Source organism: Rhea americana, unplaced genomic scaffold (genome assembly GCF_003343005.1).
Source record: "Rhea americana isolate MKP2758 unplaced genomic scaffold, rheAme1 scaffold_221, whole genome shotgun sequence".
NCBI lineage: Eukaryota > Metazoa > Chordata > Aves > Rheiformes > Rheidae > Rhea > Rhea americana.
The window spans coordinates 949,330-971,767 of record NW_028186333.1 but is presented as its reverse complement, the minus strand read 5'-3'; the positions used below and the strand labels follow the sequence as shown (position 1 = coordinate 971,767).

The following is a 22,438-nucleotide window of genomic DNA, read 5'->3' as shown; positions in this document are numbered from 1 at the left end:
GGGGGGATTAAAAAAAAAAATCAGTGTGTCATGTGGGAGTGAAAAAGATGAAGAAACTCGGCGCCTCGAGAGGCTGTGGCAGCTGTTTGCGGGCGCTGCTCTCCGCTCGCCCGGCAGCGGCTCAGGCAGCCCCAGGGAGGCGAGTTACGGTAAGAGGCTGCGAGGCGCCCGCTGGGCCGCGCGCCCTGCGCCGGGGTCCGGCGCGCCGGCCGCGGGCCCCCGGGGCGGAGGAGCAGAGGGGTCCCGCGGAGGCCGTTTCTGTGCGCGGCTGGGGCTTTTGTGGGAAGGAGCAAACTCGGTTGCCCAGTTCCAGGTTGTGATAAGCTCTTGAGGGAAGTGGGGGGAAAGTTGGGTTTTGGCTGGAAAAGGAAGTTCATACTCAATCCTCAACTGATTTGGGCCTTTAACTAAGAAAACCAGGGACTGTTTCGCTCTTGCAAAGTGTAAATAAACTTATTAAAACTCCTTCAGGAGAAGCCAACGAACTCATTATTTTTCCCGCTTGTAGTGGTAGTCAGTGGCTTATGCTTTTCCAGAGCTGTCAGCTGTTGTATAATCCGTGGGATGCTGAGGAAGACAACAGCTGAAGCGAAGATGGATGCATCATCCCCTTTCGCCACCACTTCCAACATGTTGTCACGGAAAGGCTAGGGGATGGGATTCGTTCAGCCTTGGGAAGAGAAGTTGTTCCCCCGCCTTGTGACGCTGAGGGCTTGTAGAGAAGTTGGAGGCAGACTGCGAGGTGCACAGTGGAAGGAAACGAGGCCATGAGCACAGGTTGCCCAGGACGTAAGGAAAAAAAAATCTCAGAAGGACATTAAAAAAAAAAAAAAGTCTTCGCTTTGAGAGCTGTTAAACACTGAAACCAGTTGCCCAGGGACACTGCAGGGTCTCCGTCCTCTGAGATGGAAGTCCTCTGGTCACAGGTCTCCTGGACAAGGCCCTCAGCAACCTTACCTACCTGTGAGGCTAGCCCTGCTTTKAGCATGAACTTGAGCTGGAGCTGGAAGAGACCTCTAGAAGTCCTTTCCAGCCTCTTTTTTGTTAGGATTGTGTTTAAAAGGAGATGTATTCTGGACAAGCAGTTACTGTGCGTTGCAGAAGAGAGATCTGTTCTGTGGCTATGTAGTGCCACATCCAAAGAAGTATTTTCTACTCAAGAAATAGGCAATAAAAGCATAGAATGGGAAAGGTGTTGCAACTTGTAGTAGTGTCAGAGTGTAATAGGTTTTCCAGGCCTACTTCTTAGTTCATCTGGTTTATACTGAGGTTGCTTCTTAGTTTATCTAGATTTATACTGAGGTTTGACTTGGTATTTCTCACATGTCATCCAGAGTATTATCTATGTGGAAATGACTGGGTATATTTAGTGATAATTATTCATTTAAAGCTGTAGATATAAGTCCCCAAACAGACATTCTGCTTTCAGAATTGTGTTCTTAACTTGCTTTATGTTAGCTAATAAGCAGTAAAATGTGTCATTCCAGATTGCCTGTATGAGGGTTGATTTGGATTATTAATTTTTGATTTACAGTATCACACACCCAACCTGTTTTGTTACCTTAATTGTAATTGCAAAGGCAGTGCTCCAGGTGGAGATGGGTTATTCTTTATGATAACCTAACACTTGGCTGATTTTTTTTTTCAAGGAAGAGCTTGCCCACATTAATGTGAGTTGAAAGGTCTTTGATACTAAGAAGATGGGGCCTGTATTGAGGAACGAGCACATATGGAGGACAGGGAACATGATGCTTCGTCATTCTGGGAGACCTTGTTCGCTGTTTGCTCTGAAGGTCTCGTAGTGGACGTTTGAAGACAGTCAAGGGCCTTCGTTAGTTAACGGCCTGTGTAGGTGTAAATTCAGTGGAACGTGCATTTGGATATGGGTAGTGTCACATGGCAAAACTGGATGCTTTTTGGCATTATATCTCATACTCCTATGGCCAGTGAGTGTGTGTGTGTAATATCTTCAAAACCAAGAGGAGAGAAACATTGAAGGATAGGATGAAACTAATGCTGTGAACCAGGAGCAAAAAGCGCTGTGTGGTGTGTTTGTGTGACGTATGGATATATTTTCTTCTATTTAATCATAATGAATTAGGGATGCTGAATGTACCATTGCAAAGGAAGTGACTGCAGTGCATCCTAGAACTGACATGGGAGCTGAGCAGAGGTGTAGAAAGGAGGAGGTTTTGCAATATTTTTCTGCTCAGTCTTCTTTAAAAATTTTAATAAATACCATTACTTAGTTATGATTGCTGTGCACATAAATCCAGTTAGATGGTAAAGCACCTAAATTGTGGTGTGTTTTTACATAAGTGGGGTGGTTGAGTTTGTTTCTTTCCCTGGGAAAGTCTTGCAGTTGAGGTAAGTGAAAGGAGGAATCAGTTTGTTTAGCAGGGATTTGATATGGCAGGCTATAGTACCAGTTAATTTAATTATCAGGTGTGCAGGTATTTTCTTCTGTGATAACAGAAGACTGAGTTGTGCTGTGCAAAAGTGGTGATGTTAGTAGATATCTGGGCAGACTTTTAGGGAGTGTTGGGGAGGAGCATGGTTATGGTTTGTTTGGAAGCTGACAACTCCAGGAGGCGCTGGAGAGAGGCAAAACCTGGTTTGCTGCACAGGAAATTTAAAACTCCTCTGATTTCCTGAAATGCCTCTGCATCTGTAGGGGAAGATGGGGTCAGAAAGCCAGAGTCTTGCTGCATAGCTGGGACTGTGGCAAAGGAGGGGAGGTGTTTAGACTCATTAGGAACTAGAGAAACTTGTGGAACAGAGGGAACTTGTGCGGAAAGGAAAAACTTCATCTAGAGAAAATTAAAACCAGGCTTCTGGCATGTAAAGACTACCCTGTGAAAGCATTTCAATTTTAACCATTTCTTAAAGACAGCTTGTCAGGCATGGAAAACATATGGTTTAGATTGATGGGTTCTCTTGGGGTGAAGCTATAGGAGCAATGTCAAGTTGGCAGAATATAATGGAAATGGCAAAGAGGAGTCTAAGCAAATAGTCCTATTTAAATAGGCTGCAAAAAACCCCAGGTGAATGGATTGAGGATTATGTGTGTCTGCAGATGAGTCTGAAATGTACAGGGGTGGCTTGAAATGAGGATGTTGATCCAAGAGGCTTGCCAGGCCGGTCAGCGAGACCTTCTGATACCTGGGTACAAATTATGCAGGAAAGATCAAAGAGCTTGCCACAAGGGAAGGGTGGCAGTATATGTTAAAGAAAGCTTTAGTGTCAGATCAGGTGCGTTGTGAACTTCTTCAGTAAATGTCATATGATCCATCTGGACTGAAATAACTGAGCTAAAGAGAAAAAATAACCTAATTACTGACCGCCCCATATGACAGAGAAAATGACTGGTATGTTAAGGAAAATCAGAGAGAGCACAAAGATGGGAAAGAACAACAAAAGGAAGAATTCCCTTTCCCTCATGTGGGTTGGAGGAGTGTGATGCTGAGCCTAAGTGCTTAGGTGCCACAAATAGTGACTCCATAGAGCAGCTACTCGGAGAGCCCCCCAGAAGCAGCAGCCCTTGACTGGATCCTGAGCAGTGCTCTGGGCTGGATTCAGATGTTACTTTAAGAGAACCAGACTGTAGCTTCAGTATTCTTGCAGGAATCGTAAAAGCCAAAGAAACCACTGATGTGTTTAATTTCGTAAGGGGGAATTACATAAGATGAGGAGGCTCTTTAACTCACATATGAGTTAAATTAAAAAAAAATAAAGTTTGAGAAACAACTTGGAACAGAGATGAAAACAGCCATAAATCCTTTTCTTCTGATGTGCTGAGGCAGGGTGGGGCCATAGACTTTGTAGGGCCAGTAGGATCAAAGGGTAAGAGCGAGCACCTACAGAAAGTAAGAGCATACATTTAAAAACCTAATTACTTGTATGTATCCATGTTCACTCTGGGGGAGCTTAAGGGGGAGTTAATGGCACATGTGGGCATAGTAACCATATCAGAAACTTTGATGAATGTGATACACTGCCATGCCATTCTTCATGCCTAGGCTGGTATAGATCAGTGGGAGAAAGTGTACAATTGCTGCTGTTAATACAGAATCCAGCACAACTTTTAATTCGTGCTAACTCAATATGGAATAGGGCTCCATAGTGGGCTTATCGATTGCTTTGTAGAATAAAATACCAGAGTACTTTGTTGTGAAAAAAACTATCATTAATATGCATTAGCTGTTGGTTTATGGAGTTCATGGAGTTCTGGGGACAGCAGTTTTAGGGTCATCTCAAAAAAGATCTATGCTTCCTATTGGTAGCTAAAGTGTGAATACCTTGTTTTTTTTTTTTTTTTTTTTTTTTTTTTTTTTATTAAAGGCCACTATCAATCTACAGGAATGTTAAAGAATTGAAATGCTTTCTGGAGCGAAGTGAATTAACTGTGTTCATATGGGATTTGCACCTGCAGTTCATAACATAGGATAGATTTATTTTACTCTTTGCTGTGTGCTGACAAAAAGAATTTGCCTGGCATATGTAGGCAATATATGGCAGCAGTAGCATTCTATTTTTCTGTTTTTGTTTTGATATGCATTGGAGGAGTTAGACGCAGATTAGCAAAACTCAAAGATAAGGCTCACCAAAAAAATCTTGAGAAAGTTTGCAGAGGAATTTTGAAGCTCAGAAGCACTTTGGCCCTTTCTACCTGACAAGTCATTTACGAGTTTCATCCTATGTAGACCTGAGTTTATGAAATTATTTATGTATTTTTAGGATACAGTATAGGTCAGTCTCTCATCTCCTGTCCCCTGGCTTACATGCACGGGACAAGCTGTGAGAAAGGATAACAATCTTAGATGCACCTTTATTTAAAGTTAGGCATAAAGACTTGAAGCTACTGTCCAGCTGTGGAATAAGTAAACATCCTAAACAACTGTATCATGCATTTTAAAACTGGGTTGCATTGGGACATCTGGGATCATTTGGTGAGCTCATGCATTTCCAGAACAGTTAATAAAATGCATGGGCTTGTAATCAGGAATGACCATAACGTGGAGGCTCAAAGGCTGAGAAAGAGGAAATGAGGTTGTATCTGCTTAGGAAGGGTTCAGTTAGGCAAACGCTTGTGTGCAGGAATAACTTTCTTCAAAATAGTCCTCACTCTCCACATCTCTCCCATTCTCCCCCTTGCTCCTCCCACCCCAAAACTGAGACCCCAGGGCATGTAATTCTGTTACTACATACTTGAGTTGATTCTACTCTTGGTTTATGCCACAGAAGCACTTTTTAGAAGGGATATGCATGTGACAAAAGAAATAATATATCTTTTTTCACTGATAGCCTTACTGCAGCACTTTGCTGGTTTCAAGGGTTCAAGATTTCATCAGGTTGGAAAGATTATATTCACTGACCATAAATCTTCAGCCAGAGATGGCTGTAATTGCCATTAGAATGATACTTTTAAAAATAAGTGATAGTCTATGTGAGCCAGTTTAGAACACCTCCTATTTCCTTCCCATTTATTTTGTGCTACATTTAAAGGCTGCTGGGAGCCCCTGTGGCCACTAGCAGATGAAATCTACTATTTGCCTCTAAATAACATTCTGTTTTTGTCTGGACTTTCAGTATAAATGGCTGTTACTGAAGAGGGATGAATTAAATGCCACCTTGAAATGACTTAAGTGCTAATTATATTTTCACCAAGAAGTTCTGCACTTCCTGAGTTTTTCCATGTCTCTCTTATGGTAATGTGGCATAGTGAAAGGTTATGCAGAATTGATAGGCATGACATACTTAAGAAGGTGGAGAACTTGTGCAGTGGTGCATAGGGAACAGAAAAGACGTGAGGTTGATATCACAGAAGTAACTGGAGATAGAAATGCTGCCTTTCTTTCCCCTTCCCCTCTGAATTCTTATGTCTTACATATTTGTCTACTTATATAAACTGTGCCATGTATGAATATAGATTTTCCACATGTTATTGAAAGCTTTCTCCCTAGCCCTGCCAGGAAAATAGGTTATACTAGAGACTTCAAAAACTCATGGAAACTGAAACTCTTACTCGTTTTTATAAATATTTGTAGGAAGAACAGATCAAGATGAAATTCTAGAAGAGAAAATACTTTTTGTAATAGCAAAACTTTGTTTTTTGTGATAATAAGGAAGAATTTATATGTAAGAAAACTATGTATGAACTTTTTCTGATCAGTAACATTGCCTTCTGTTCCTTATTTTACTAGTTATTGGACAGTCTGCAAAGAGTAAGCGTCCAAAAGAACCAGGGGAAAACAGAATTAAGCCTATCGGCAAAAAAGTAAAACCCAAAAGCCCCAAAATGAAGGAGAGAGAACCTGCTGACCCCTCTTCAAAATCCCAGTCCATACTGACACAGGTGATGGATAAAGGTCGTTTCCAGAAACTAGCTGCCACTTTAAGTCTGTCTGCAGGACAAAGCATAGAACTGCGATGTAAGGGCAGTAATGTTAGTTGGAGCTATCCTTCATACTTAGACACCTTTAAAGACTCCAGACTCAGGTAAGCTATTTTTCTTTTTTTTTTTGGAGTGGAAAAAAAATTTAGAACTTTACCAATTTCAACACGACCATATTTTACTCTCCCCTCCCCCCTTTTTTTTTAATGATGAAGATCTTACACCTAGTAGTAACTAATATCAGTAATGAAGGATACTTATCTTTCATGAACAAAGTGATACAGGTCCTAATCACTCTGTGATGTAACTATGTATAGTGTAAAGAAGCTATATATGAACTGGGAAATAAATATTTGCTGTCTTGCTTACGAGGAGAGTAAATTATCAGTGAGATTAAAATCTATTTTGTTACTCGCTGTAGTCTGTAAGTCATTCCAAAGCATGACTGCCTTCCAAAGCATTACAGAGAACAAACTAGAAACAATCAAAGAAGACTTCAAGGCCTTGGGCATGGTGATCAAGGGTCTGGGAGCCCAGATGATCTTCTCATCAGTCCTGCCGGTTAGGGGGAGGCATGGGAGGAGGAGTAGGAAGGTTTTCCAAATCAACACCTGGTACGCCTCTGTGTTGGCAACAGGGTTTTGGATTCTATGACAATGGAACATGGTTTGAAGGTGGACAACTGGTGGGGAGAGATGGGATTCAGCTCACCAAGCGGGGCACATTTGCCTTTGCAAACAGGTTAGCCAGCCTAGTAAAGAGGGCTTTAAACTAGGTAGGAGGGGGGAGGAGGGGAGTCATACAGACAGGTTAGACAACAAAACACGAGTTAGGTTTTGGGGCCTCCAATGGGTGCATGCAGCTGGGCATGTGTGTTTGGGACGTGGCTATGGCCGACCCCCGTACACCCTTCCTGGGAAACCTGCAGGCATGACCACCTCTTTGRAATGCCTGTACACCAATGCACGCAGCATGGGGAACAAACAGGAGGAGCTGGAGATCTGTGTGTGATCGCAGGGCCATGATCTCATTGCAATTACAGAGGCATGGTGGGATAGCTCACATGATGGGAATGCTGTCATTGACAGCTACGTGCTTTTTAGGAAAGACAGGCCAGGAACGCAAGGTGGTGCAGTTGCTCTTTGTGTGAGAGAGCAACTGGAATGCATCGAGCTCTGCCTAGGGGTGGAGGAGGAGGAGATGGCAGTTGAGAGCTTGTGGGTAAAGATCAAAGGGCAGGCCAACATGGGGGACACTGTTGTGGGTGTCTACTACAGGCCACCTGACCAGGAAGAGAAAGTTGTTGAGGCCTTCTATAGACAGCTGGAAGTAGCCTCACCATCACAGGCCCTGGTTCTCATGGGGGACTTCAGCCACCCTGACATCTGCTGGAAGGACAACACAGCAAGGCACAAGCAGTCCAGGAGGCTCCTGCAATGCATTGGTGATAACTTCTTGTCGCAAATAGTGGAGGAACCTACGAGGAAAGGTGTCCTGCTGGATCTTATCTTTACCAACAGAGAGGGACTGGTTAGAGATGTGAAAGTTGGGGGCAGCCTTGGCTACAGTGACCATGAAATGGTGGAGTTCAGGATCCTACAAGAAAGAAGTAAGGCAACAAGCCGGATTGCAACCCTGGACTTGAGGAGAGCGGACTTTGGGCTCTTCAGAGACCTACTTGGAGTAATCTCATGGGTTAAGGCCCTAGAAGGAAGGGGGGTCCAGGAGAGCTGGCTAGTATTCAAACATCACTTCCTCCAAGCTCAAGGAGCTCTTGGCCAAATTCAGACAGAGAAGAAAGTACACAGAATGTGGGAGAGGGGACAGGCTACTTGGGAGAATTATAGGAATGCAGTCAGAGTATGTGGAGATGTGGTGAGGAAGGCTAAGGCCCAGTTGGAATTGAGTCTGGCAAGGGATGTTAAGGACAACAGGAAGGGCTTCTTCAAATACATCAGCAGCAAGAGGAGGACTAGGGAAAATGTGGGCCTGCTGCTGAATGGGGCAGGGGGCCCTGGTGACAAGGGATAGAGAGAAGGCAGAGTTAYTGAATGCCTTCTTTGCTTCAGTCTTCACTGCTAAGGGCAGCCCCCATGAATCCCCCATGAGGGAGAAAGTCTGGAGAAGGGAAGATCTTCCTTTGGTTGAGGAGGATAGGATTAGAGAGAGACTTTCTGGGCAGGCTAGACATCCACAAATCCATGGGCCTGGATGGGATGCACCCACGGGTACTGAGGGAGCTGGCGGATGTTGTTGCCAGGCTGCTCTCCATCATCTTTGAAAGGTTCTGGAGAACTGGAGAGGTGCCTGAGGACTGGAAGAAAGCCAATGTCACTCCAGTCTTCGAGAAGGGCAAGAAGGAGGACCCAGGCAACTATAGGCCAGTCAGCCTCACCTCCATCCCTGGGAAGGTGATGGAACAGCTCGTTCTGGATGTCATCTCCAGACATATGGAGGAAGAGAAGTTGATCAGGAGTAGTCAGCATGAATTGAGAACTGGCTGAAAGGCAGAGCTCAGAGGGTCATCATCGGTGGCGCAGAGTCTAGTTGGAGGCCTGTGGCTAGTAGAGTCCCCCAGGGCTCATACTGGGTCCCATCCTGTTCAGTTTCTTCATCAGTGGCCTGGATGAGGGGACAGAGTGCCTCCTCAGCAAGTTTGCTGATGATACCAAGCTGGGAGGAGTGCCTGACACACCTGAGGGCTGTGCTGCCATTCAGAGAGACCTGGACAGGCTGGAGAGCTGGGCGGAGRGGAACCTCATGAGGTTCAACAAGGGCAAGTGCAGGGTCCTGCACCTARGGAGRAATAACCSTAGKCACCAGTACAAGCTGGGGGCYGACCTKCTGGAGAGCAGCTCTGCAGAGAAGGACCTGGGAGTGCTGGTGGATGACAAGCTGACCATGAGCCAGCAATGTGCCCTTGTGACCRGGAAGGCCAGTGGTCTCCTGGGGTGCAGTGGGAAGAGTGTTGCCAGCAGGTCGAGAGAGGTGATCCTGCCCCTCTCCTCAGCCCTGGGGAGGCCTCATCTTGAGTCCTGTGTCCAGTTCTGGGCTCCCCACTACAAGAGAAACATGGATCTACTGGAGAGAGTCCAGCATAGGGCTACGAAGATGATCAGAGGGCTGGAGCACCTGCCCTATGAGGAACGGCTGCGAGAGCTGGGCCTCTTCAGCCTGGGGAAGAGAAGACTGAGGGGGGGATCTTATCAATGTGTACAAGTACCTGAAGGGAGGGTGTCAAGGGGACAGGGCCAAACTCTTTTCAGTTGTCCCCTGTGACAGGACAAGAGGCAATGGGCAGAAACTGAACCACAGGAAGTTCCGCCTGACTGTGAGGGGGAATTTCTTCCCTGTGAGAGTGACGGAGCACTGGAGCAGGYTGCCCAGAGAGGTTGTGGAGTCTCCYYCTCTGGAGATCTTCAAGGCGTGCCTGGATGCAACCCTGTCTACCATGCTCTAGGTGCCCCTGCTGAGCAGGGAGGTTGGACTAGATGATCTCCAGAGGTCCCTTCCAACCTTACCGGTTCTATGATTCTGTGACATCTTTCTCTGTAGAGTGGAACCTGAGTTCTGTTGTTTTTTGTTGCTCCAGGAGATGGAAACAGGAGGTATTTCACACCTTTAGATAATGTTATAATGTCTGGGATATAAATTAAAAACTTCAACACTTCTGAGCTGGATTTACTATGCTGCCCATAGTAAATGCTACTTTCTGAATATGGTAAACATATCATTTTTTAAATAATAATTTTAAAATAATAAATATTTAGAAGTTGTGTAATTTTGACTTCCTGAAAGCTTTTCTACAATAAAAGTACAGAGCTTCTTCATGAAGTTCCCCTCAATGCATTCTCTCCCCACAACTTTCTTCCCACAGAATGCACAGATGAGTTCTGTGAAATTTTGTTTCTGCTTCAGGCCCCCCAAAAAAAAGAGCGAGAGGCAAGGTAGGAGTGCAGTTCTTGGTGGTACTTCAACCCTGCTCAGGAATTAACTGAAGTTCCTTTGGAACTTTCCAATGTGAACTTCAGAAAGATGTTTAAAGGGTGACCTGGAAATCTTTTAACTGAGGGAAGAGTTGTCCCATATTAATTAATAGAAATGCTCAATACAAGAGTTTGTGAGAAATACAGCTCTGCTTTGAGGCTTAAGAGTTTTACCCTGAGTTGTGTGTGGGGTGAGATCTTCAATATGCTTTGGGTCCAATGGCCTTGAATCTTCTTTCAAGTAACTGCACAGGATTCACTCTCTTCTTTTGGGAAAAGTAGCGTCTGCTCCTCTGGCAGCCTAATGTTTAGGGCATCTTGCTAAAACACTTGAGCAGACATAACTTTTGAAAAGAAATGGTCTGGGGGGACAGTAGTRTACTCCAGCCACCAACAGGGAACCATATTAGAGCTAGTCTGAAGCAAAACTCAAAATGTGTGTAGTGTGGTTGTTACATATTCACTACCAACTATACTGCTCTACAGAGACCTACTTTTTKGGGGCTGTGCTGGTTGGACATCAGTAGGGTGTGCTAGTAGATGTCACCTGAGCCACCAAGGTTAATTTCCTGCAGAAGTTCAACCCCATGTCTCTCAGCTTGCAAGAGAATACGCCAARCCCCATGCTAAGGAGCAAGTGAGGGTATTCTTCACCTTTCTTAACAAAATTACCTTTATCTGTAAAGGATTAGCAAAGTTCATGGTACGGAAGGAAGGACTATGAAAGGATTGTGACAGAATTTAATGCTGAGAACAGTCATCTTGGGTTTAGGAAGGCTTTTTAGTTTCATCTAGAGACATTTTAATGGAAACTGCATAAGTAGTTGTTAGAGCAGGAAGAGAACTGAGGACTCTCTCCTTCTCAGTCCCACCAGATGATCTGCTCTATACATCTTTTCCACAAGCCATAAATTTGTTGGCCTTCCCAGTTCTTGAACACAGTATGCATAGTTAAATGTAGATTAAATATACTATTTTGTTTTTAATTTGTAAGGGGAAAGAAACTTAAGGAGTTTAAGCATGTTTTCACAGGCACATTTTTGCCATTAGAGCCTGTTTTCACTGGCTGTTTTGTGGAGATTTATGTGGCTATGAAAGAGAAACAGTCAGGACAGTGAGGAAGTACCAAGCATTGCAAGCGGTATCCCAAGAAAGAGCCATACAGAGCTTTTCTTGGATTATTAAGTGAGGGAGGCATAGAGTTTATGAGCAAAGTATCAACCTCTGTTGTCCTTTTGTTTCTAAATTAAGCAAAAGTTTGTATGCTGTTTGTAAATGTAACCAAGATTACCTGCATCTCCRTGACCCATTTCACTTCCTTACAGGCAGGGTGCTACGTTAAAATCTCTGCCAGTTAGTTAATTTTTCAGGTATATTATTCTTCTTCCTATTTGTATTTTCAAAGAATAGGATTGAAGATTAATAGTTATGAATGCTGTGATCTCCTTTGTGAGTGATGTATCCTTTGGAAATGTAAGAGCTGATTCTGCTTTAAGTGTATTTTTGCTTGTTCCCTGACAGCTAGAAAGTTCAAGAACTGCACTGGCTGAATAAATCTCTTTATAGCTAATGGAAGACTTTAGAGCAACAAGTCTATTGCTTATAGCAGCAGTATCTCTCGAAAGATCCTGTGGCTGATCCAAACAATTACTCTAGTTTCTTTTGCAGTAAGTAAAAAAAATTTACCTGTATTTAGTCCAGTAGGTGGCGTATATCAGCTGCAGTAAGGACCTGGCCTTCCCAGCATACCAAAGTTGACTGCAAAATTTTATCAAAAGAAAGTATGTGTAGTGTGTGTGGGGGGGATATTTTTGTTTTTGAGTTTGTTTTAAAGTAGCTCTTACACTTTCTGCATTTGCAAATATGTTGCTGGCATGGTTTGATTATACATATAGTTCTGTAGACCTCCAAGAAATGTTATCTGAATACTAGCAACTCACACTAAGGAAGGCAAGGCAAGTATCCTCAATTTTTAGAGAAGAGTCTAAATGTTTCCTCATTATTTGTTTGACTGTCTATTCCTGTCTTGCAAAATTAAGTACTTTTTAATTATAATGATGCAAATAGGATAAAATATAAGCACTTAAGGTAATTTGGGGTAAAAGTTGTGCATTTCCTAATTTTTATGGCATTTTGTAATTTGGGATTCTGTTGCCTTATATATTGCCTTGCATTTCCAAGGCAGGCTTGCTGGAGCTGGGATACTGGGGCAAACTGGAAGTGGCAGCAGCAGGGGGAAGTAGTTGTGATCCGAGGAGGTACTCAAAAGTGAAGAGGCAGCTGGGGAGGAGGAGGAAGCAGGTTTCTTGGTCACAGGATACCTGAGGAGGAGAGGCAGTGCAACAAGGCTGATACACTTGTGCTGGGGTCTAGCATTCTTTATTTTATTTATGTGGGCGTTCCTGCAATAGTCAGTGTGGGAGCATTTAATTGTTGCTTCTCCGTAGTAGAAGGATGTACCCTTTCAACTGGTCTGCTGTGAACAGTAACGGATTTTTAGGAAAATCATAAAATGCTTTGCTTCTTGTTTTATTTACATCCCCTGAGAGCTAGCTACTGCAAGAGCAGGCTTTAAGGCCCTCAGCATCTACTAGAATTGCAATTATGGGAGGGAGGGAAACCTTATGGTTCAKGGTGGAGGTGCTGGGTGAAAGAAGGGATTTTTGGCTGTCTCCTCTGTTTGTTCAGAGGAGGAATCCTTTCTTTCCACTTCCAAACTGGAGGAAACACCAGCATGCACTAAAATGATATACGTAGCTTTGGAGAGTGTAGCATGCAATGCATCTCTGGGCAGAAGGCTCGAACCGTGCAAACTTGGCTGTAGTAAGTCAAGGGCATGCACCAGCTTGCTTCAGTATTAACTGACAGTCTCTAATGTTGTCTTGCATTGTTCAGCATAAATATGCCCTCAAGATATCTTTTTGTTTCTAAATTTTTTGTGCTGGCTGAACAGAATAGCCCAAAATCTTGGAGTCCTTAACTGTCAAAGGTAATGAGTGCACTTCTAGAGTGGAAGGGCAGGAATGGTGTTTCCTAATTCTGTGCATAAACAAATGAGTGACTGTAGGCTCACCCAGAAACTGGATCTACAGCATAGAAGGACTGAAAACCGAGAGGGGTGAAAGAGAAATAAAGGCTAGCACTTTTTCCCTTTTGATGCTTTATAGTAATATGTGTTCTAGATATTCTAACTTCACAAAGTTTTCACTCTGCCTGACTTGGAGTGTGGATGTCTCACGTCCCAGAAAATGGCTGAATTTGTCACAGAACTTCAGCTGACAAATCAGCTTACATGAAGTGGACCTGCTGCACTGGAAAAGGCTGAACGGAAGAGGTGGACATACATCACACGCACAGTGCGTGCATGCAATTGGTGTGCAGACAGAAGTTCAGATCCCCACAGAACTGAGTATACTGTGGGTGTTGTACAGGGTGAAATTAGATTGCTTTAAAAGGACACAGGCTTCTGTTGGCTTAGTGGGATGTTGTTTTTGCCAGTGTTTATACCTGAATTTTGTTTCGTTCCCATACGTTCTGAAGTTTGAAAACTAGGAGGGTTTTTTTGTGTTAAACAGTAAAATATATTCCTCTTCCAGTAAGCTTTCATTTAAGCTACACTCTCTTGTRTCAGTATGATACAGTGATTGAGGGGTTTGCTAGATACTTTTAAGTGACATTATACATACTATTTTTTGTCTTGTTGCATCTTTTTCTACCTTCTAAACTTGGCATAGTTTTTCTGGCAAAGATCTTTTGAACTTAAAATACAGGGTTCTTATTAACTAAAGCTTAGTAAGAGGAATGTATGGGATAAGGTTTTGAAGTAGGTTATTAGTTTCTTTAAACAATCTCGAAATGCTTTTGTATACGAAATTTTTTCTTAGTGGTGTGTAGAACATAGCAAAGTTTTAGCTTTTGAGTCTTGATTTCTCAGCATCTAAAAAACACTAATGAAATAGACATTGTAACATTTGTGATTTACTTTATGTAGTCTATTTTGTCTGCTTAGTATGTCACAAGTCTGAACATTTCCAGTCTTTCAGTTGCTAGGTTTTGTTAGTGCATGTTTGTGGATGACTGCCTCCCTGGGAATTGATCACTGGATAGATTGTTCTCAGTTAAGTAGAATACACTGTACAATAATTAATTAACTCTGACCTTATTTTTGTCAGTTGATTTCAAGCTAGACTTCAGTGTCTGCATTAACTGTTGGAGGCAAAAATGTTCTAGCATAATGGTTTCTCTGTAATGTTGACATTTGGTGCTGGATACTTGCAAWGCATCGTATGCCAATGTAGTCATGTAGCCCATGAAATGTGAACTCTGAAGATAAATAATAATAATAATAAGACAGATGAAGACACATTTTGGATTTCTTTCCCCTTCCTTGTTTGGTGTGATATACAACAAGCTCTCTCTTGCATGATTAGGAATTTGTTGAAGTGTATTCAAAAATTGAAATGTATTTATTATGTAAGGTAGTGCATATATTAAAAATGAAAAATGTTATTATTCTGTAATTATATGATTAAAAGAACTAGAACCAGAGGAGGTCATGTAGGACAAGTTGATTAGTGGGTAGGAAACACGATTTGCTTATTTCCTTAGGCAAGTCTAGTGGTGGAGCAATGTGTGACTTACAGTGCCTGAAGGCTTTAGTGGCAGAGCCCATTCTCAGTTAGCCATGTCTGGGCTGTGCACTTGGTGTGTTTTTAATTGCTAAGCTACTGGCCTTGGCTGAAGGCTGAGCATTGGGTAGCACGAACCTTTGCTTGTGCTTGCAGGTGGCAGTACAAACTGCTAGCAGAACACTCAGGAAAAGCCAGAAATTTCAGGGTATGCATATAACTGAAAGCAATAGCCTCTCTGTTTTAAAAAAAGTGCATGTGAGCAGTTAGGGGGAGACTGCCTGCAATGGAGACATAAGCAAAACTGAAGAAAKTCTGATCCTCTAAAACACCTTGTTACTTTTAGCAGTGTGACTGTAGGCATGCCCCACTGCATTGTAGGCTCTGAATACTCTTCTAAGTGTTTTAATCCTAGAAATAATTGATTCAGTCCTTGCATCAGCAAGTTACAGAGTAACTGCTGCATTAATGAACAGGAGTGCATAATAAATAGAATAAGCAGCATGGTAGCTGTTTAGAATTCATGCAGGCTGCATATTTGCCAAGACCCGGTTTAAAACATGGAAGAAGAATTCACTGTCAGGTGCTTCACACTGGAATCTTTCCTGACTTAGTTCCGACAGAAATGGCCTTGGAACTTGATAGCAGGGATCCTGGCAGATGCTCTTGCAAAGGAAAACAGGAAAGCTTCATTTTCTGGCTGTGCTACTATGTAGAGGCACATGGTTGAAAACAACATTTTTAAGGGTCAAAGCAGCAGTGGAATGTATCAATACTGCCACACTGCTATCCTGACAGGATTTGCTGAGCGCTTGTACTGTTGCACTGATGCTTTTGCGATCCATCAGAAGGCAACACAGGAAGTGCTGCTAACTGTAACACCATCTGTGTACAAGAAAGAGCCAGGAAAGCAAATCCAAAAATAAATAAAAACAACATGAGATTGTGCCTGTTGAATTTAATGGATAGGACCTTTGACCCTTAGAAGCATTGTTAGCATAAACATATAAGTTGGTTTACAAATTTAAATCCACTGAGAGACATACATAATTTGGGGTAAGAGAAAACAACAAATCAAAAGTCCACACACAGACTGAATTTTACAAAGTTACCTCACTGTGACACAGCCATTACACCTGAAACAGTTGGCAGTATCATATTCTAAAATACCACTGGAATGAAGGGAAAACTACCTTACTGGTTTCCAGTGAGACAGCTTAGGGCAAGAGAGGAGCCAGTGCCAAAGTTGCTTACTTGCAGAACAAAGCCTGGCCTAAGCTGAAGTAGAAGTTCTGAATGTTGCTGTTTGCAAATGAAAAATTGGGCCAGTGTGTTGAAGGCAGGAAAGTCATCATGCTGAAAACGGGCATATACCGTTAAATAAGCACCTTTTAAAGCGCTGCTGATCATCCTGAAGTATCTTTGCTATATACTGTTATACTATTGAGACTGTGCTATGATTGAAGTAAACAGAATCAAAAAGAGACTGAGAGGCATGCAGGTTGACTTGAAGCATGAAAACACAGGGTACATATGGACAAAATGTAGACAAACATATTGTCCGTGGCAGTCATGACCTAGTTTCAAAGCAAGGACTGGAAGGAACCCAAGAATGAAGGTACAAAACAAAGGCATGTAAGCACTCGTGCAGGTCACTGAAGTCAATAAAACTACTGCAAGGTTTTGCTGGATCAAAAGGGGAAGTTAAAACATACCYGTGAAAGAGGAATTTGTGTCAATTGCCAAATAGAAGTAAAAAAATCTTGAGTAAGTAGAAGTAGTGTGAGAAAAATGTATAAGAAAACACACCTATGCTTGTCTGTGCCTTTTGTTTTGTTTTGTTTCCCTCCCCAGTATAAAGCAGCTTGACAGGTATGGGCAGCTGATCCTTACAAACTCCACTGCCGCAGACACAGGTGAATATAGCTGCTGGCTTCCACAGTGCAACGGTAACATATGCAGGAAGGATGAGACTAAAATGGGTTCAACATACATCTTTTTCACAGGTAACCATTTGGGTTTATTAATGGAAATATATTTGCTAGTAAGGCAGGAATAAGTCTGTATCAGATCTTTCACTGTCAAGATGTTTTTTCACAATTTTTTTCTTTTTTTAGTAGATGGTAAGGGGGACAATGCTGGTAGAAATGAGCAGACAGTTACTTGCTCAGTGTGTTACGAGTCTGTTTTCTCTATGGATTATGCTAACTGCTTACCCAAAATAATGCATAATGCAGTGGAAAGCAAAAGCCTTTGAAAGTACTGGCATATGTTCTGAGAATCACTTATAAAATGAATCTGCAGAATTTTTATTTTTTGAAAATGTGTCTTGATAAAATAGATCTGTATAGAAGATTCATTCTGCCATGGCATTCCAGTGTCCACRTGAGCTTTCATGTTTTCTTCCTCCTCTCTCCCCAGTTACCTGCACTAAATCAAAAATCTTGACCTCATACATGGATCTCTGCACAGCCAAAATTCCTCCTAACAGTCTATGTATCATGTTGAGAGGCAAAACTCTCTGAATACTTGTATAGTCCTACAGAGTTTGAGGTTAACTGTAGTCTTAACACTACCTGGATAGGTTGTAGTAGATTACCACGCACAGCTTCCGTAGTAAAACAGAGCTGAACTGAAACAGTTATTTTTTTTCTTCTGATGGAAAATATTATAAATGGAAAACCACTTTTGTTGCCTGATTAGAGCTAAAGCATTCTTGGTTAGCAAATATTTCAGTACAAAATGCTTAGATAGGATTGTTTGCAGTTAAGTTTTGGAGATAAATTAGAGCCATGAGACGGTTCAGGAGCTGTTTATCAGAAGCACTTAATGTTCCAAGGATACATTCCTTCAGAAAGATTGGAATAAACATTTCAATCAAGTTACTGTGTAAATGCTCCTGCTGGAAAGAGGCATGTAAGCATTGTATTTATAAGCAACATGCCAATATGAAAATAGTCTTCAATGGTCAGTCAAAAAGCACTATATATTTCACCTGTTTACCATGCAGTAAATCAAACATATTTTACCTAAAATTATATGTATTAAAAAGCTGTAGTTCCAAAGAATTTCTCTCCAGCAGTGCTTCTGTGTGTGTATCTCTCTGCTTGCCTGCCTGCCTGTATGTTACTGTTTAAAAGTGGATGGATGAACAGCAGTAGATCCAGATGAGTATTTGGATACATAAAAGGGAATTCCTGAAACTTTCTTAACATTAAAAGATTAGACTACAATGATTTTTTTTTAACCAGTCTTTTTTTAGAAGACTACTTTGATTTTTTTGTTGTTTTTAGTCCAACCTATGTAAATATGCACTCTCAAATTAGAAGAGCATTTATTTTTCTTTCATTTGTATTTAAAGTAAAATAGCTTTGTGTTCATTTTAACTGTTGCTTACAGAAAACCCTGTCATAAATACTTTCTCTTCTTTTGTTAAACCAAGACATAAATATTATTCTAACTGTATTAACTCTTTTATACAGATAAAGGGGAACTTTTTGTACCTACTCCCAGTTATTTTGAGATTGTTTACCTGAACCCAGATAAACCTGCAGTCATCCCATGCCGTGTTACTACTCCTTCAGCAAAAGTAACTCTACACAGGGAATTTCCAGCAGAAGAAATTGAAACAGATGGAACTAATATTATTTATGATGTGAAAAAGGGTTTTGTCTACCAGCACCCTACTTCTGATCATAAAGGTATTGTGTACTGCAAAGCAGAGTCACAGGGGGCACCTCAGATTTCCATCAAGTATCATCTACTATATGTGGAAGGTAAGATGAGTTTTCCATGCACTTATGCTTTCCTGTTCCTGTTTCTTCTGCTGAGGTTATTTAGTGAACAAATTCTGAAAAGAAAGATTGTGAAATAAATAATGTAATTGGAGTTTTAAAATCTTGATCAAAAGTAGATGTGATGAAACTTTGTAGGTATAAATTTCAGGAAGTTCCTAGTTTGGGGTAGGGGGAGGAGTTCCAGGCATATGCTATTTACCTGTTGGGTTAAATACACTGAGGCAAAAAAATGCCACTTGGTTATATTTTATCAGTATATTTCATTTTGGAAACTAATTTCCTATTTCCCACCACTGTCTTTCAATCAGTTCCCAAGGGCCCACCCTCAACCACAATTRCAGCATCATCCAATAGAGCAGAAGTCAGTGACAGCATTAATATAATCTGCACAGTCCTTGGGGAGCCAGATGTAGATGTGAAATTCAGTTGGCAGTACCCAGGGCAAGAGGTAAGAGATGTCTGCCCCATTTGAAGTGCTTTGCTCTTCATAAATGCAATACTTTTTGAATGCCATTTAATATATAAATTTGAAATAGAGATTCTTTCAAATTGCAGTGTCTGCCTCCTGCTAGCTCAGGCATGCCTGGCAGGAGGAGGTAACACATTTCTTTTGAACTTCACCCTGTCTATCCCTGAGAGCAGAGAGGTATCACAGAAATGAAATAGCTGGAGAGCTCTACTCATCTTAGCAAAAAATCAAGCTCTGTAGAGCTCACCCTTTTCTCAGGTTGCCATTGCAGAAAGACTTGGCCTCTGGCAGCAGTTCCAAAAGGGAAGTCTCAGACAGGACCTGAGGGATCTCCTTGTGTTCCTGTTACTGGCCCTTTTGAGGCTTTATTGTCAAAGAATGATGCAGAACTCAGCAATAAGGTGGTAAGATCTGCACTGGTGTCCCGGGGCCAGTGCAGAATTAAGTAGCCTAACAACAGTGGAGGTAATTGTTGAGAGTGAATGAGCACAGTTCAGTGCCTACCTGTCTTGACAAAGGTGAAATCTAACTGACCACAGCAAACTTGTTGGGCTTAAGGTAGAGACCGTAGCACACTATCTCCATTGGGAAGGTGTGTGACCTTTGAGGAAAGAAAAGAATGAGACCAAGTGAGCACAGATGGGATTTGAACTGTAGGGCATGAGGCATGTGGAACCAGCTTTCTAGTTCTTGCTGAGATGTTAGTTTATTCCTTTATACTCGCYGCTATCTCTGTAGTAAAAAGTCAAATGGCAAGGGAAGTCAAGGTGCCTTTAGGGTTGAGGTGCTGCTAAAGAGTTGTTTCTTTGACTTAAATGCCCAATGTCTTCCTCTGGACTTAGCCCATAGCATTAGTCCTGTGTGGTACATAAACAAATGCCAAATTCTTTGCCCTTCAAGGAAGGCCTTAAACTCTGACTGTTTCCATAATCAGCCACTCTGTTGGGTGGGGAAGTAGGCCCTAAGAAGAAAGACCTCCCTGCTGATCACATTAGTTTTTTTTTTTTTTTTTTTAAACATTCCCCTTGATACCTTGCAGTGTAGTAGTTGGCTATTCAAACCCCAGTTTAAAGTTTTCTGTAACGCACAGTAACCTGCAGAATACAAACAACTGAAGGAATTGCTTTCTAGACTCACCCTGTCCTTCTAAAATGCTTTATTAGTGTCCACGCCGCACTGCTTTTGCATCTTTCACGCTTAAGTCGCTTCCCCAAGCGTGGTTGCTGGCTATTCTTGGCCCAGTTGCTTCCAGTGGTCTTGTAATTACAGTTACACCTCTCCAGCACTGACTGAATATGAGCTGCTAAGTGCATTCACAGTCTCTCTCGTTTGCTGCGGATCCTGCATCTAGTGTGGGGCAAGGCACGTGCGCTGTCAGCAGAGGGCTGCACCCTCCCGGCAAGCCAGCTAYGGGCGTTGAGGGAGACTTTGGCCTCGGCCTGCAGCTGCCTTTCAGCCTAGGAAGGGCTGAGGAGCTCATCCACCAGTGTAAACAGTCTCACAGGGCCAGCTTTGCCTGGGGATAGGGAGGGAAGCGGCTTGTTTGGGTTTCTGCACCAACAAACTGCTTAAGTACATGCCAGATTAGCACTGCRTGCATGCTTGGTGCAGAGTTAACATTTTGTATGACACTACTGCCTTATTGCAAAGGAAATACTTTTGAGAAAATTCCTCCATTTTCCCTTGGGGGGGGGGGGGAGAGAAATCAGTGATGCCGATCACACTTACCTTCCTCTTTTAAAACAAAAACCCTACTGAACTTTTCAGATTTGTTGGCTACTTCTGTTGTACGGCTTTCAGGGCAGGGAGCTCAAGGCCAGGTCCTGTTAAATGTCTGAAAAACACAAGCTTACACATCTCTCCTGATTACCTCCCCCCCCCACCCCCAAAAAAAAAAAAAAAAAAAAAAAAAGAAAAGGACCCTTTCCTGTTTGATCAAACACACAAAATAACAAGTGGCCCACACTGGATCATTTACATCCTTAGGCAGAGTTTGGGCAGCCCTTAACCTACTGAGTCACCATATTAGTCTAAAGATTTGTAGTACCTGTACTGAAGAGTGGCGGAGCCATTATATTATCCTTATATGGCACAAGTTACTGGTATGTCAACACTTAATACAGAAATATTGCTGTAACCGCCAGACACCTTCAGCTTCCTCACTTAAGCCTTTCAGATGTAGACTCCTACTCCTTGAGCTCTCACTTCAAGGTCTGATACGACAGTGTTGCTAAATACTGTTTGCAGAATCATGTATTTCCTTATGTGGGTGTCTTTTTTAAACAGTCTGAGAGGCCTGTGAGTATCCAGAACTTCTGGAGACTGATCAACAGAGGAACTGGCCATACTACAAGGATCTCAAAGAGTGTTATTGTTATTGAAGATTTTGAAGCAAGAGATGCTGGAAACTACATTTGTATAGCTCAGAACCTACAAGGAGAAACAACAGTAGCTACTAAAGTTGAACTAAACTAATAGGAAAGACTTCCGGACATAGAATGAACTGTTACTATGGTATCTGACACTTTAGCCATTTATTTCTTTAGTAGTGTTTAAATGAAGTTTTCTATCACTGTTTCTTTTCACATATCAGTACATTCCATTTTTACTAGCTGGACAGACCAAAGTAGAGTTCCTTATACTTGGCAGTTGTCAGCTGTGAGAAGAAACTCCTGTAAGTATTAAAGTTTAAGCCTGAACATGCCTATGGCTTATTATATTTAGGAATAGGTGCTCTTGGGCTTTCCTTTGCACATACACTTTTTCCTCAAGCTTTCATAAGATTAACCTGCTAGGAGATTTGCACCTGTGTGTGTGTGAGAGAGAAAACTGAGAAGATAYTAAATATCTTCAAAAATCCAGCAGTGCAGGTATCTCTCTTCTGGTGCTGTGCAATTTTAAACATTAAAGTACTGTAAGTGTTAAAAGTGAACCTATTAGCCAAAAGCAATGTTTATTTTGCAAGAATAATTAAAGTTCTGAACATTCTAAAAATGTGTCTGTGCATATATATTTGTGTGTGTATATATACACTTTTTATATATATAAAAAAAACATACACAAAGAAAATTCTCAGTCTTGGAAGAGATCAGTAATAAATATATATTAAGGTGCTAGAAGGTACAGCTTCAGGGACTTGTAAGGAGTACGGTATGTTGGATTTT

At 42.0% G+C, this 22,438-nt stretch overlaps 1 protein-coding gene across 2 annotated transcripts in view; it reads left to right on the top strand.

Annotated features, from left to right (window-relative positions):
• Window positions 1-22,268, top strand: part of PDGFRL (platelet derived growth factor receptor like) — a 22,664-nt gene extending 396 nt beyond the window's left edge. The window contains exons 1-6 of one of the 2 annotated variants that reach the window (XM_085305510.1): window positions 546-789; window positions 6,204-6,498; window positions 16,863-17,014; window positions 18,491-18,784; window positions 19,114-19,253; window positions 21,561-22,268. In XM_085305510.1, the coding sequence (XP_085161636.1) occupies window positions 768-789; window positions 6,204-6,498; window positions 16,863-17,014; window positions 18,491-18,784; window positions 19,114-19,253; window positions 21,561-21,749 (1,092 nt within the window). In that variant the 5' untranslated portion in view covers window positions 546-767 and the 3' untranslated portion in view covers window positions 21,750-22,268. Of the gene's footprint in view, window positions 1-545; window positions 790-6,203; window positions 6,499-16,862; window positions 17,015-18,490; window positions 18,785-19,113; window positions 19,254-21,560 lie in introns of those variants that run through there. The other variant, XM_085305509.1, reaches the window with a different exon arrangement.
• The last annotated feature ends 170 nt before the right edge of the window (window positions 22,269-22,438 follow it).